The 14,412-nt window shown below is 29.8% G+C and overlaps 1 protein-coding gene across 17 annotated transcripts in view; it reads right to left on the reverse strand.

Moving 5' to 3' along the window:
- Window positions 1–1,654: 1,654 nt before the first annotated feature.
- Window positions 1,655–14,412, reverse strand: part of LOC143071444 (uncharacterized) — an 82,693-nt gene continuing 69,935 nt past the window's right edge. For all 17 annotated transcript variants that reach the window (XM_076245724.1, XM_076245719.1, XM_076245712.1 and 14 more), the window contains 3 exons: window positions 12,146–12,357; window positions 2,144–3,426; window positions 1,655–2,094 (listed from right to left, as the gene is read on the reverse strand). In XM_076245724.1, coding sequence (XP_076101839.1) covers window positions 3,409–3,426; window positions 12,146–12,357 — 230 coding nt within the window. In that variant the 3' untranslated portion in view covers window positions 1,655–2,094; window positions 2,144–3,408. The remainder of the gene's footprint in view (window positions 2,095–2,143; window positions 3,427–12,145; window positions 12,358–14,412) is intronic.

Genomic DNA, 14,412 nt, shown 5'->3' on the forward strand with positions numbered 1-14,412 from the left:
ATCAGATACTATAAGCAATATAGTTGCTTTATTTGGTGTATGGTTTGATTGTAAGGTGTGCATGTCCAACTGACCTTGAACTCATTTTCATGGTTCAGTGGTCAAAGCTGTTTTTGAGGTTTTTTTTTCTAATACCATATGCAATAGGTCAACTATTTGGTGTATGAAAATATTTTATGATGTACATGCAAGTCTCTCCAGTTTTATTTGACATTGACCTCATTTTCATGTTCACTGTAAGCAGGTCAACTATCGTTGTTGTATGGAAGGCTTGTGAGGTGTATATGACTGTTTGGTAGGTATCATTATATGACCGCAAACATTTGTTTAACCTTGATGTCATTCTCATGGTTCATTGAATTGGTCAATGTTAAGTTTTAATGGTTAAGTTTATTTCTTTGATACTATAAGTAATATTGATTGTAAGGTGTGCATGCATGGTTCATTGGTCAATGTTTGGTTTTAGATTTTTTCTGAATCTTAGAAATTATAAGCAATAGGTTGACTATAACTATTGTAAGGTGTACAACTTGTTGACCTCATTTTCTTGGATCATGTTCAGTTTAAGTGATACTCAAAATAAAGCTCTATATTAAGGACTATCAATATAAAATCAATGGTTAGTAAAGAAGTGAGACATTTCAGCATGTGCACTCTAGTTTCAAGTTGAATTGTTTCACATTTTGTCATGTCAGAGCGCTTTTATAGCTGACTATAAGGTATAGGTTTTTCCAATTGAAAGAAAACTGACAGTGACCTACAGCTGCTCATATTCACTTCATTTTTCTCAATGACAATCATATCACATCTTATTTTATACAGCAACAGCAATTTCAAAGGACAAAATGTACAACAATGATTGTTGACAACAGATTACAAGGTGTAATTATAATACATATAAACAGAGACATAATACAATATTGTATTATATATGTCTTTGATATAAATGATGGCAGGAACAGCAAAACACTGGACAGTACAACAGACTATATGAACCACAAACAACACCAAAATCCTCTAAGAAGATACATGTATAAGTGTTTCTCGTTTTTTCATATAGATTAGACTGGTTTTTCCGTTTGAATGGTTTTACACTATTAATTTTTTGGGGCCCTTTATAGCTTGCTGTTTGGTGTGAGCCAAGGCCCTGTGTTGAAGACTGTACCTTGACCTACCATGGCTTACTTTTATAAATTGTGACTTGGATGGAGAGTTGTCTCATTGGCACTCATACCACATCTTCCTATATCAAAAGACCAACAACCAAACCAATAAAAATTGCAAGCTACTGCTTTATAATGAAGACCTCTGCTTGAAGAATAGACAGAGGTCAGACAGAATACTTCCTCTAGATATCTGACTATTATATCTAGATGAAAGTTGTCTCATTGGCACTCATACCACATATATATATATATATACTTATATCTACATACTACTAGACGTCTAAGCTAAAAATTGTTTGATGTTTAACTTTTCTATGTGATGATACTTAGCCATTGGGATCAGTAAGGTATTTCATGTCAGGTTATTTTGGCTGCTGGATCAGGTTCAGTTTGAGTTTCTATACTTCTCTTATAAAGAAATCCTTGAACTACAGGAGTACCTAAAGTGATGACATCATTTTTTGTAATGACCAGAATAAAACAAACAATGAAAATAAATGCATTTAATAAACATAAATGTCTCTATAGTAAGTACAGAAACTAAAGTTTTGATTTTCCTTGATACTTCATAAAATTTAGTTTCCAATTCAACAATAAAATTATACATATCTAGATAAAATAAATAATAAATATATATATATCTAAAACAACTTAAAAAGAGGAGACATATCACATTACACATTCAAAGTGGTGTATCACAGTATGTAGAAAACAGTACAGTTCTTATCACAGTCAAACAGAAAAATGATAACAATAAAATGGTCTCTCTTTCAGGGCATTGACAAAAATACAAGTTTCCCCATCTCTCTTCAGGACAATTGTCCCTTATAAAAGTGGCCTCCCCTCAAAGGGTTTGCACATATCAAAACATTTCAATAGTGACTTTATTAGTCAAATTATCAGCCTTCATCAAACTCCAAGCTTGCACCTTCATGATTAGTCAAATTATCAGCCTTCATCAAACTCGAAACTTCCACCCTCATGATTAGTCTCTATTACAGGGGCGCTGGCAAAAATACAATTTCCCCCCATCTCTGTTCGGGACAGTCTACATTATTAGTTCCAATTATTGTCCCTTAAGGTGGTACCCAACACTTTGAAGTTACTTTCACTAAAATAAATTTGGCTCGTTTAATTTTTACAAAATTTTGTCAAAGTAAATAGACAAAAATATAAGAATTTAAAAAATTTTGAACCAACCGTTTTGTCAGAAAAATTACACTGGTTATATAGCAATTTGACAAACACCAATTTTGATTATTGAGAAGCTTAATATTCCTTTTACAACACAACGTAATTAAAACATTAAGCTGACTTTACAGAGTTATCTATTGCTCATACCAAAACATTTAATAGCAACATTGTCATATTTATCATCTTTCATCAAGCTCAAAGCTTGCACCTTCATGTTTTGTTCTGGTACATTCTGAAGCCCAAGTAACGTTACCAGTTAAAGATTATTTCTAAACACTACCGGTACCTTACTTCTGATATTTTAAATGCTGATACACTGCAGAAATATTTAAGACTGAAACAAATGTTTTTATTATCCCTAGAAATCAGTATCATTTAAATTATTGGAAGGATTGTATCAGTCTACACACGCAATTCTAAAATTAGTTATCATGTTATTAATTCTAAGGTGACCTGCATTAGGATTCACCGTAATACTGTGTTGAGATGTCAGGCTAGTCAACTCACATAACCTAGAAATATCACACAGACTATAATTTAGCATCTTTATATCAAATATATTCAAGTTTTTAACTAGTAAATTGGCACATGTGTAATTTTTTGAATGTTTTCAACAGAAGTGACCAGAATGAAATGATTCAAAATGCATATTACTATAAAAGTTTTTTCCATTCACAATTCAAGAGGAAAATGTTTTGTTTACAATAATGAAGAGGTAATTTTTTGTTTTTCAATATACAATAAAACAAAACCAAGCTTAAACAGACAAAAGTAACAGCATCTCTTAAGAGAGAATGAATGTCAGATGTAATGAAATCTAAGATTATTATCACACATATTATTGATGGAAAAAGATTTACAAAATGTAATAAAAAATATTGGAATGTAGGTTAAATGATAAAATATTTATAATGTTTGCTGTAAATCTTGAGTAACTATATGGGTAAATACATATCACAGTTAAATAAAACGACCCTGTTCTTCGTGGACGGAATTTATCACATGACTCGACTGGACGGTAATACTGGTGTCTGGGTACTCCTACATTTCAAGAACTTTTCGGTATCTGTAATAATCAAGGGGAGACAATTTAATTATTAGCAGCCAACAGTTGTCAAAATTCAGGATGATTGTCTGAAATGTAAAATTTATATCTGAAATGTAAAATCAATATATTTATGATATAATTAAAGTAAATAAAAAAGATCATTATATGAAATGTATTTGAATGTAAAATAAATAATATTGCAAGTAAATATCAACAGTCATGTTCAAGTTACCTTTTAGAAATTCATTCCCTATTCTTCAATAGAAATCTTGATTGAAAATATTTTTTTAATTGTTTTTTACCAACAAAATGCAGTTACTTGAAGAATAAGTGGATAATCATTCTTGTTTGAAAACTTAAAAAAAACTTTATTTCTATACATATCATCAGAAGTCCATTACTAGTCTGGTAATGGACTTCTGATATCATGTATAATACATCTGTGTGTTAATGTTGTGTGGCAACTGGCAAGAGGGATAAAGAACATGTCTTAACTCAAAGATCATTCTGAATTTTTCAATAAGAATTTAAGTTAATTGATTTTAATACAAGTAACATGCGGTACTATAGAGGAATATAAAGTTGAATTTTGATAACACAACTTAATTGAACCAACTGGTACCACCAAAACTTGCATTTCTATTATAAGTAGTGAACAGTAAATATACATCAGATTAACATATACTTAAATGAATATATAAAGCAACGTGTTCAGTTAGGGACATGAATATACATGTCTTTGGTTCAACTTTGTATCACCTTCAATTAAAATGAAAAAGATAATGACACCTGAAAAATGTTTACAATCACAAAATAACATACTCTCAGATATCACCATGTGAACGATGCAAAGCTGCCATTGTTATAAAACTCAATGTACTGTATAACTTTGTAAAGTTTGAACACTGAAATGACCAGGCTGAACACAAAAATTCTATGTTGTAAAGTGATTCCACTACCAATATCCATCACATTGTGAAGGACGAACAAAATTTCCAATAAGCCATGGGATACTGTGTTTAAATGGTGCCTGAAATATCTACGATATATTATCTAAAACACCAGAAAACTTTTTTTTTTGCAACCTATTCCCCCATGTATAAGATTGATTGTGCAGATAGAATACTACCATCATTCAATCCTGCCATGTCACATGTTGTGTTTTATCCTTGGTGACCTCATTTGGCTATAAAAATGTATTGTACACGTTTTATACTTCCTCAATTTGTGCATATTGTTGTTATATTTCTTTTTATGTACATCATGTTTAATTATTGTTGTTTTTTTGTAAATAAGTTTAAAGTTTTATGTGTGCACTAGTCTCAGCCACTTTATGTTTTCAATATATGGTAGCTAGCACTTTTAATGTTTAAAATACAAAATAACAATTATCCAGAACTCTGTCCTGTCTATTACTGACATATAATGTATTATGACAACAATAAACACGGACAACAACCTGTTAGACAACACATAAAATATTTTGTTAAACAAGACCCCAAAGGTTTCATGCTACATGCAAAATTATATCCTTAAATTAAGCATGTAATAACTGCCCCATCATATTAATAATTGTTTACTTTTCCCACCACATTCAATAATTTGTCATTTCAGATACATTCTTTTATTAAATTTAACCACACAAGCTGTCTGTTTTCTAGGATAAAATAACCAGTAATAGAAAATATTATCACATCATTTTGAAAACACCTCAAAGCAAATGAAATGACAACTTAATGATGCTATATTCTTCAATGATTATTTGAGCCATACTCATAGTTATCTACAGACCCTAATTGTTTTAGAACATAGATATTATACCCACAGCACACAAAGTAGTCCAGTTAATAGTGTTTACGGTTAGCTCGGCACTTTGTCAAACCTATGTCATCTACTCCTCGGCAAAGCGTTGATTACTTTATGAGATATCCTTGTTTTGTAACAGTGCAATAACTATGCTAAAACTATGTAATAATTAGATAGTAAGCCATTCATGATAAGATGAGACATGTATGAAAATGAAACCATTCAATTCTGACAAATGGTGTGATAACACTTTAATTTCATTTTATATTTATGTTTAATGCTACTATTAAAAATCTCCATAAAATCATGATATCAGTTTTATTGAAGCAAGGCTGAAAATCTTAGGTGGTGGTGAAAGAACCAAGCAATCTTCATACCCAATGGCCAGGATGGTGCTTCATCATTAAAAAAAATGCAGGTTCTATACTACAGAAAATCAAAAGCGGTACAAAGAATAATAGCTCATACATATAATAAATTTGCAATCCCCTAATATACACATATTTTTAAAATGAAAAACAAATTTGGTATTTGGATATATTTCATGTTTAAGGAAATACCAAACGTGTGTTATTCAAAAATAAAGGCCAGCTATATAGGTGCCATCCTTTCTCTTGAATTAATATTGCAGCTTTGGAATATTTAAAGCATATAAACATATGAATAGTAAGATATTTAATATAACTATTATGTATCAAAAATATACACTTACATTAGAATGTCAAGTCAATAGCCATTTTAATGACTTATAAAATAAAGTCTCTACTTATCTAATATTACAACAGGGTATAAGCATACTACAAAAATGTTTGCAGTTGCGAGAATTAAAATACAAGGAAAACAAATAGCAAAGCTAAAGAATGACTATAAAATAAAACAAGAAATAATTTATAAACCAAGGATAGAAATATATTTTATATTTTACTGATAATTTTCGATGCCACCTCTTTACAAGACTGTTTTCAGTAATTGTCAAATATCTGATGGATTTATTACTTTTGTTTCAATTGCAGCTCTAAAAAATATTGAACTTAATTGTGATATCACAAATAAATTTCTCAGTTATCCCTCCTAAATTGGACACCCTGCCTAGGATAGTAAGGAGGGCTAGATTTTCTAGTCTGTGTATCTGTTAAATATTTTGATTTTGTTTGTCATTTATTCTATCCTGAATCTTGTTGAACTTTTTGAACAAGATCTGAATAAATTAGTTTACACTGAAGTTGTAGTGAAACAAACTTCAAACTTAGTTCATTATGATGCAACTTTCTAAATTATTTGAAAAATTATGGTTTTGACCCTGATTTCATGGTTCAATGGAAATGTGATAGTGGGAGCTGAACATATTGTCAATATTTTGAAAATTTTAGCATAACTGCAATAGGCAGTTTAACACTATTTTATTTAGTTGTTTCAATCAAAGTTCTATATATATGAATAATTATCAACCATTTTTATGACTGTTTCCTTCCATTGTTACTGAGTTGCTTTCTGCACATTTTCTTTTTCAATGAATGAGTGTCCTGAATGAAACCATCAAATGAGAATGCTTTATGAAATGAATGAAATTGAAAATTTTAGATATAATAGAAGTGCTTAATGAGAAAACAGTGAAATTTAATATAAATGACAAAACAAGGATATCTCTGATAAATTGATCACACCATTCAGCCTTCAAACTGTTCTAACTTACAAACTGGTTTACAAACTGGTTTACACCGTAGTTTCAGTTTTTGCCTTGGAATCTGACCTCAGGTTTGCCTTCAAAAGGTCAGCAATAATCTTACTTGTTATTTTTGGTGGGCGGACAGAGAAAAGCGGTTTTGGGCGAGTGGCTCGTTGTCTGAAAGGTAAAGAAGAAGAAAAAATCATAAGTATTATGAAGAACTAAAGCAAATTAATTCAGAATATAAATAAACTACTGTATATAAGACACATGTTCTTTCAGTTTGCATGCATGCATGTATATCTTAAGCAAAAGTACATGTATAATGCTTCAGTAACTTTTAGTGGCTTTTAATATAAAGAAGCAAATGTAGAAAAACAACACAAGTCAAGCCAAAAAATACTGAAAGAAAATGTGTCTCACTTAAATTTCTCATATAATCATATTTTTATAATAAAGAATATAGTGTGTGATATTGAAAAGCAATGTTCAGCATGCATTGTGCTTTGATAGCATTCACATAACATTATTTCGTGTGGTGTTTGTACAATACACATTTACCTGAACAATCACATTATGAAAGGGTTTGTTCAACACCTCACTTGTTTTTTTTTAATATATAATACAGTGAATTTTATTAATATTCAAGCATTACAAAAAAAAATTGTAAAAGACACATATTTTTGATATGGCTCAATTGAAGTCATAGTGTTTCAGGAGTCATATTGCTTCAGGAGTCCTAAATGTAGGTGTAGAATTCAACAAACTCACTTAAAATAGGGACAAAAGTAGCAGTTTCAAATTAACAATATTAGCCTTCAACAGGCTCAAAAGGAACCTTTCAAAAATACATCTTGTAAAATCTGAACAGAATGATCTGTTGCAAGAAAATGTGTCCAGGGTGACTGTGAAATGAATAACCTCCTTGTATCAACACAATACACTAGCTACTTCATAAAAATGTAAAAATCATAAGCCTACCAACAACATTCAAGTATGGCATATGTGTAATATAAAAATACAATTATATGAGAAAGTAATACTTGATTATACTTTCTAGCAGAATAGCTACTGAACAAGTTTAAGAACAAAAGAAGGAAATCACAGAAACTAACCACCAGAATTTTAGGAAATCTATATTAACTCTTAAATGAACTACTTAGTATAATTTATTTCCGAAGAAATAAAAACAGTTGTTGTTTGGAATAATTTCATGCAACATACAACTGATATGACTTGGGCATACACCGGTAAATAATTTCAATCAATGCAATACCAAAACTGTTTACCATCTATGTTCTGTTTCTAGTTCATTTTTTTAAGGTTTGAATTAACTATACCAATAACTTATAAGATTAAAACAACATTATAGTGTTTTAATACATAAATGAAGGAAATAAATATCTCAACACATTTTAAATACATTAAAACATATAAAGCCTAGTCCATATGTATCTGTAAGTCATTATAGGTTTCACATCAGATATCCCAATCAGAAATCCGCTAAGGGATCCGAAACCTGAGGAGATATTACATGAGACCACAACACAGTTAGTTAGTAAAATCTAGATCCAATTACCACAGAGCATAATCCTTCGTGGGATTCCAATCCAGATTTGACTAACAAATTGCTCTCAACTAAGAGTAATTGCTCCTCTTGTTTTGGATCCCTCTGCAGATTTTGGATTGGGATACTTGGTGAGTGTTTGGATACCACTTGACTCCATGTAATGACATTATCTTAATTGTGGACACATATTCTGACATATAATTGTGTCAGGTTTGGAACATTGGATTCGAACAGACAATTGTGTCAGGTTAGGAACATAATGTCATCTTTTTCATCATGTGAGGCTATAGATCAAGATATATATATATATAAACGAGGTTGAAAAGGTGTAGAGATAGGAAGACACATTTCCCACTCCTAACACCCACTCAAATGTATTAGGAAATCTGAATGTTTTATAGAATATTATCACCACTCTAACATTCTCCATCTTCCAGATTTCATGTAATAATTGTATACTTCTCTGAGTAATTGACTACTTATATAATACATATCATTCATATAGTTTCTAAATCATTAAATAATCAATAAATAAATACTAATCCTGATCCTGAATACATTTTACCATAACCATAGATCACACATGCAGAAATGTTCTTAATATGCTTATTAATAATTCAATAGATTTTAAATGAATCTTTTTCTAAAGCCAATTTTAATTGTAATCTGCTTAGAACTTTAAAAAAAAAACTTAGATAAACCAAATCTGAATTTACCATTTGTCCTGGTATTTTAATTGAAATATAAAAAAAAAAAATGGCAGGTGAAAGCCTGAAATTTAATCATAAATGCAGCATCTTTCTCCATCCTTAATGACATTTGTTCTGCTTTTACTAAGAGGGATAGCAACTTTTTAATTAACATGTCTGCAGATTGTCCGCATATTAAGAACATTTTTAGGTGGTTAATAAAGGTGACTGTTAGTTGTTGACGCAAACATAAACACAAACAAGCCAGCAAGGAAGGTAGATACATATTCAAATGTTTTTACTTATTTTGACTCCATTTTATATTGGAAGTATTTAAAATTATATGTACATAGGGAATGGATATGCTGCATACAATGACACATACACAAAAACGGACATAATAATATAATATAATAATTTTACAATTTTATAATTTAAAAAAATATATAGATTTACACTTCTGGGATAATAATCATATATACTTATGTTTTACAATAAAAAATTAAGTGAAATGTGCATATTACTAAAAGCCAGTATAATCTTATAGAATCAGTATTGTAAAAGCCAATTGTGTGACCTTTTTCTCAGTTAAAGAAATGAAATGTACAGATTGGATATAAACAGCAAAAGACATGTTCATACATCTTTCTAGTGACAGAATATAGTTTCTATTATTCGTGAAACGTCGACAAAGAAACTAAGAAATTTTCAGAGGGAAATTCAGTTTCAAACTTTCAACAATAGCTGCTCAGGTCACACAACTCTGTTTTAGTTAACTGTACCTAGTTATTCTATAGTTATTTTGTTTTTTTCATCAAAGAAAAAAATAAGTAACGAAAGAAAAAAAATCTTAAAAAGTAATTTTAACAATGCAAAAGTTTTGAAGGTAGGCACATTTAACTACATAGATACAAATTCAAAAGGATGCCCCAGGATTCCACAGAACTCATAATAAATGTTTTACTTCAATAAAAAAATGATAAATACATGTATGTACAATGAAATTAAGAAGTCTCCTTAAATTTCAAGGCTTAAAATTCTGATTGATGGATTTTTTTTAAGGACTGAAAATCATTTGAAAATCTTGATACATTTTTTTCTCAAAATCTCAACTTTGATTGGTATACCAAAATATAATTTTTTTTTAAATAGTTGTTAAAGCTCTAAGCACAAGCAAATTCCAACAATCTCAATATGAATGTGAAGAATGAAACAAGGGCATTCTTTTGATATTTGTTTTAAAGCTAAGTTTGTATGGATAGTGCCTAAGTCTTACCCTACTCTTTTGGAGCTTTTCTTCAATTTTACGTTTACGTAAACCCATAAGGAAGAGTAAATGTGATCTATAACAACTGAAGAAACGAACATCGTGTTAAAGCAATCACAAACGTTATACACTGTTATATACTGCAGCTATATAAGCAAAGAAAAAGTACTTTTACAAAGCAACTGATAAACCTATAACTTGTGAATAGTGGCAGATCCAGATCTTTCTACTTGTGGCAAAGTTCATTTTATAACTGCCATTTGATTATTCTTACATCTTACACTACTCAATACTGCAAACCAACTCATGTTGTGCTCTTTGGTCTGGTTGTTGTCTCTTTGACACATTCCCCATTTCCATTCTCAATTTTAATTTTCGCAAGTGATTTATAAGTGGGACTTTCCCAAGTATAAAAATAAAGTTTAATTTAAATTGTCATGAATATGTGAAACTTGGATCTACCCTTATATAATTATATGTCCTATATGTATGAAAAGATTACCAAATAATTTGCCACCAAGTTGACTAAAAAGAATTTAAACCTAAATTGAGTATGCCTGAAAATAAGTTAGTTTACAGTTTTCTATAGACTGTAGTAGAAATTGTGATACAACATGAGAATATCATTGTGCTATCAGTTTGATGTTGGTTAAACTAACATTAGCTAACTAACAACGTACCACACATGTTGAATTTCTAAACTAGTCTCTAAATCTGGATCTACCACATAAAGACATGTGATCATAGAAAAGGGATGTGACTGAGCCTATATGTAACTAACAGAGGTTCAAAATATTTCCTTAAAAAAATTCAAACTTTTCTTTTTAAATTTTATAGATCTTCTGTCCAATTTCATCAAAAGTCAGTAAAATATTTTCACATATTTCTGTTACAGATTACATCTACCAGTATAAACTATATATACTATTATTTAAACTGAATATTTTGATAGATTAATCAGACTTGAAATCTAAAATTACGAAACATCCTTAAAATTCTTCAAGAGATCAAAAAACTATACATTTTTGAACCCCTGACTAACTTGCTCTAACATCCATAATGCTTTAAAATACCAGAAGTATAATTCAATTTTGTAAAAATATTTCACATTTTACATTTGCCCGTACATTTCATGTATAATCTTTTGAAATGAAACAAATGTCTGCATTAATACCTGAAAACTAAAAGTGAATTATTAACTAAATGAATAAATCTACCTTGCCTTATGGCTAGTTTGTGCCCATCTTATTCACTATAAACTGAAAAGATAAAGTGCCCTAATACATGCATCCATCCCAAAGGGTGTGTGTATGATTGAACAAATTCCAAAGAGAAGCTAACTTTAAGCATCATTAAAAAGAATTCCTATTAGAGAAATATGGTAAATACAAAATACTTCAAAAATATCCAAAGAAATTAATATTAATATATAAATAAATGATGCATAAAGTTATAAAAACATGCAATTCACTCTAAATACTGAAATAACAAAATATAAAGACATAAAATACTTACTTTTGTATTAAAGCACTGATATCTTTTTGTTCCTGAGTATCTAAGTCTTCTAATTCATCATAATCCAATGAAACAGCCACTCCGCCCTCCGCCTGATAGCTTCTCTCGTCCCATGAATGATATGATGGTGCTGGACTACTTTGTGCTAAGGGGCCCTCACTTTCAGGGGAGATAACTTCGTGTTGTACACCATCTACTGTATCTATCTCTTCATTATCACTCACCTGGTCCTTTGGAGCAGCTGGGCCAAAGCTGCGTCCTTTTGTAACAAGTCCCATCTTACTGCTGCTGCCCGATAAAGATAGCGGCTTTATTTTGCGTTCAGGAAATGTATTTCCTGTTTCTCCGTAACTTCTATATTTAGATATCAGTGACTGCAGACGATCACCACCACTGTTTGACCCTTTATCTGTTAAACTCTTGGATCGATGAACATCTACGAAATATAATAATTTTCAGTTGAAATTGAATTTAGACTGACAAATTTCCCTCCTATTTAGATTTCAACATCACTTCTAATTCTTACATTTTGTTTACAAAATTATCCTGCATTTTAAAGTATCACTAAAAAAAAACCTAAAGAATAGGATATTTGTTCATTAGGTGATGGTTAATTTAAAACATACATAGTTAATTATAAAATTGTTTTTATTTGCTTACATTTGGATGTAAGTAACACCGTAAATCAATATTCAATGTTGAAATTTCTTCATTATAATTTGACCTTTGAAGTCTCGTACATTTTTAAAATAAAATCCTAAATCTTGCCTACAGCCTTGTATTTCTAAAGAAAAGCGTAAAAATCTGATCAAGACTAAATAAAAACTTTTTTCTACTACCAAAGGAAACATAACTACCCAAAGCCTTATTTCAGAAAGTCACCAATCTTTACAGTAGAAGTACCAGTCCAATGCTATAATTCTGTAGTACTTACTATACTTAGAAAAATATTTGGTACCATAAGAACCAGTACTATCTATACCATAAAGTTCCTTATGCAGTTTCATGAATGAATCTGCTGGTTTTAGCCGTTTTACAATTTCACTTTCTTTTCCCTAAAACAATGTCCATATAAGGATACTTAAACTTAATATCTATTGTTTTTTAAAAGTCAAGAGACCCCTAATAGTTTCCATGTCATAGTTTTGTGGAAATAAATGTTTTATCTTTAGCTGCCTATTATAATTTGCTGTTCCATAATTCTTTGATATTTTCCTTTTTACATATTTAAAATTAAAGAATAACAGCATTGCAGTTCAAGATTTGATGCTGTCAGTCTGAGATTAACCTTTTACAAATGCAGCTTTATAATTCATTGTTAAAGAAAATAAAAACACCATTTGGAATAAAAAGTAAAGAATCTTTTCCTCTAATCCTGACCAATAAGATTGTGAAGACTGTTACCTTATCTGGTCTCATAATAGTACCTGTAGATTTTATACAAAGATTTAGTTTGTATAACTACTTATATCATTGTCTGGTTTGAATTTGAAAAAAAAACCTTCTTATTTCATTTCATATATACTGTATTAATGTCATTAAAACCATCAGCTAAATAGAAAATAAATACCAAACATTATAAATACTTATATACATTGCATGCTGCAAATTATCTTTTAGTAATCCTACCTCAATATTTTTTTTAGTTTTTAGACAAGCTTTTATTCTTTTTCATATCAGTTTAACTATAACAAGTTCCTAAAACTCACTAGTGCTTGCTTTAGTATTGAAATTTTACCACAAAAAGAGGCTATCAATAACATCCACAAAAGTACACAGAGATTGTTTATATCCCTCTGACAAATATTAGCAGCCCACACATTCACATATATACTGCTTATAATTACTTGCAAACAAACCATTCTAGCATGCTTATTACAGTATTAAATAAGAAAGCAAATCATTTCCTTTCTGTCAAAATAAGTTTTTTTTCTAATTATGGTGGGAAAAAATATAAAATAAATAACCCTAGTTTTAACTTGACAACACTATGGCTTCATTATATCAACAATTCATTGATAACAAAGTATTATTAAAGGATTTATACTTAAAGCCATTAAAATATTTCATGTTTGTTTCTCCAACTGTTGAAAATCTTAAGTTTTTGAAATGTATTCTTATATAAATTCTAATTAACTGTATCCTATATGAAGTTCTTTTTACTTTCTTTTTCTTCAGGGAGAAGGCAGCTTCTAACAAACTGAGTACTTTAAAACATTACTTTTTTTTGAAATAGAAGTAATTTATTACATTCTTCAAGGACAGTATAGATTAAATGAATCAAGTTTTTAACCTGGTCCCTTTCCTGAGATTCTTATAACGTAGTTTAGCTCATAGATATAATACCCATAGATGGGTATTATATCTATGCTTAGCTATTCTTGTTTTTTTTTCAACAGACAGGATATTTATTCATCATATGGTATAGATAGGATAACTTTCTCATGTTACTTTCTTTTTTGTCATTCTATCAAAGGGATAGCTATCATGG

Source organism: Mytilus galloprovincialis, chromosome 4 (assembly GCF_965363235.1).
Source record: "Mytilus galloprovincialis chromosome 4, xbMytGall1.hap1.1, whole genome shotgun sequence".
NCBI lineage: Eukaryota > Metazoa > Mollusca > Bivalvia > Mytilida > Mytilidae > Mytilus > Mytilus galloprovincialis.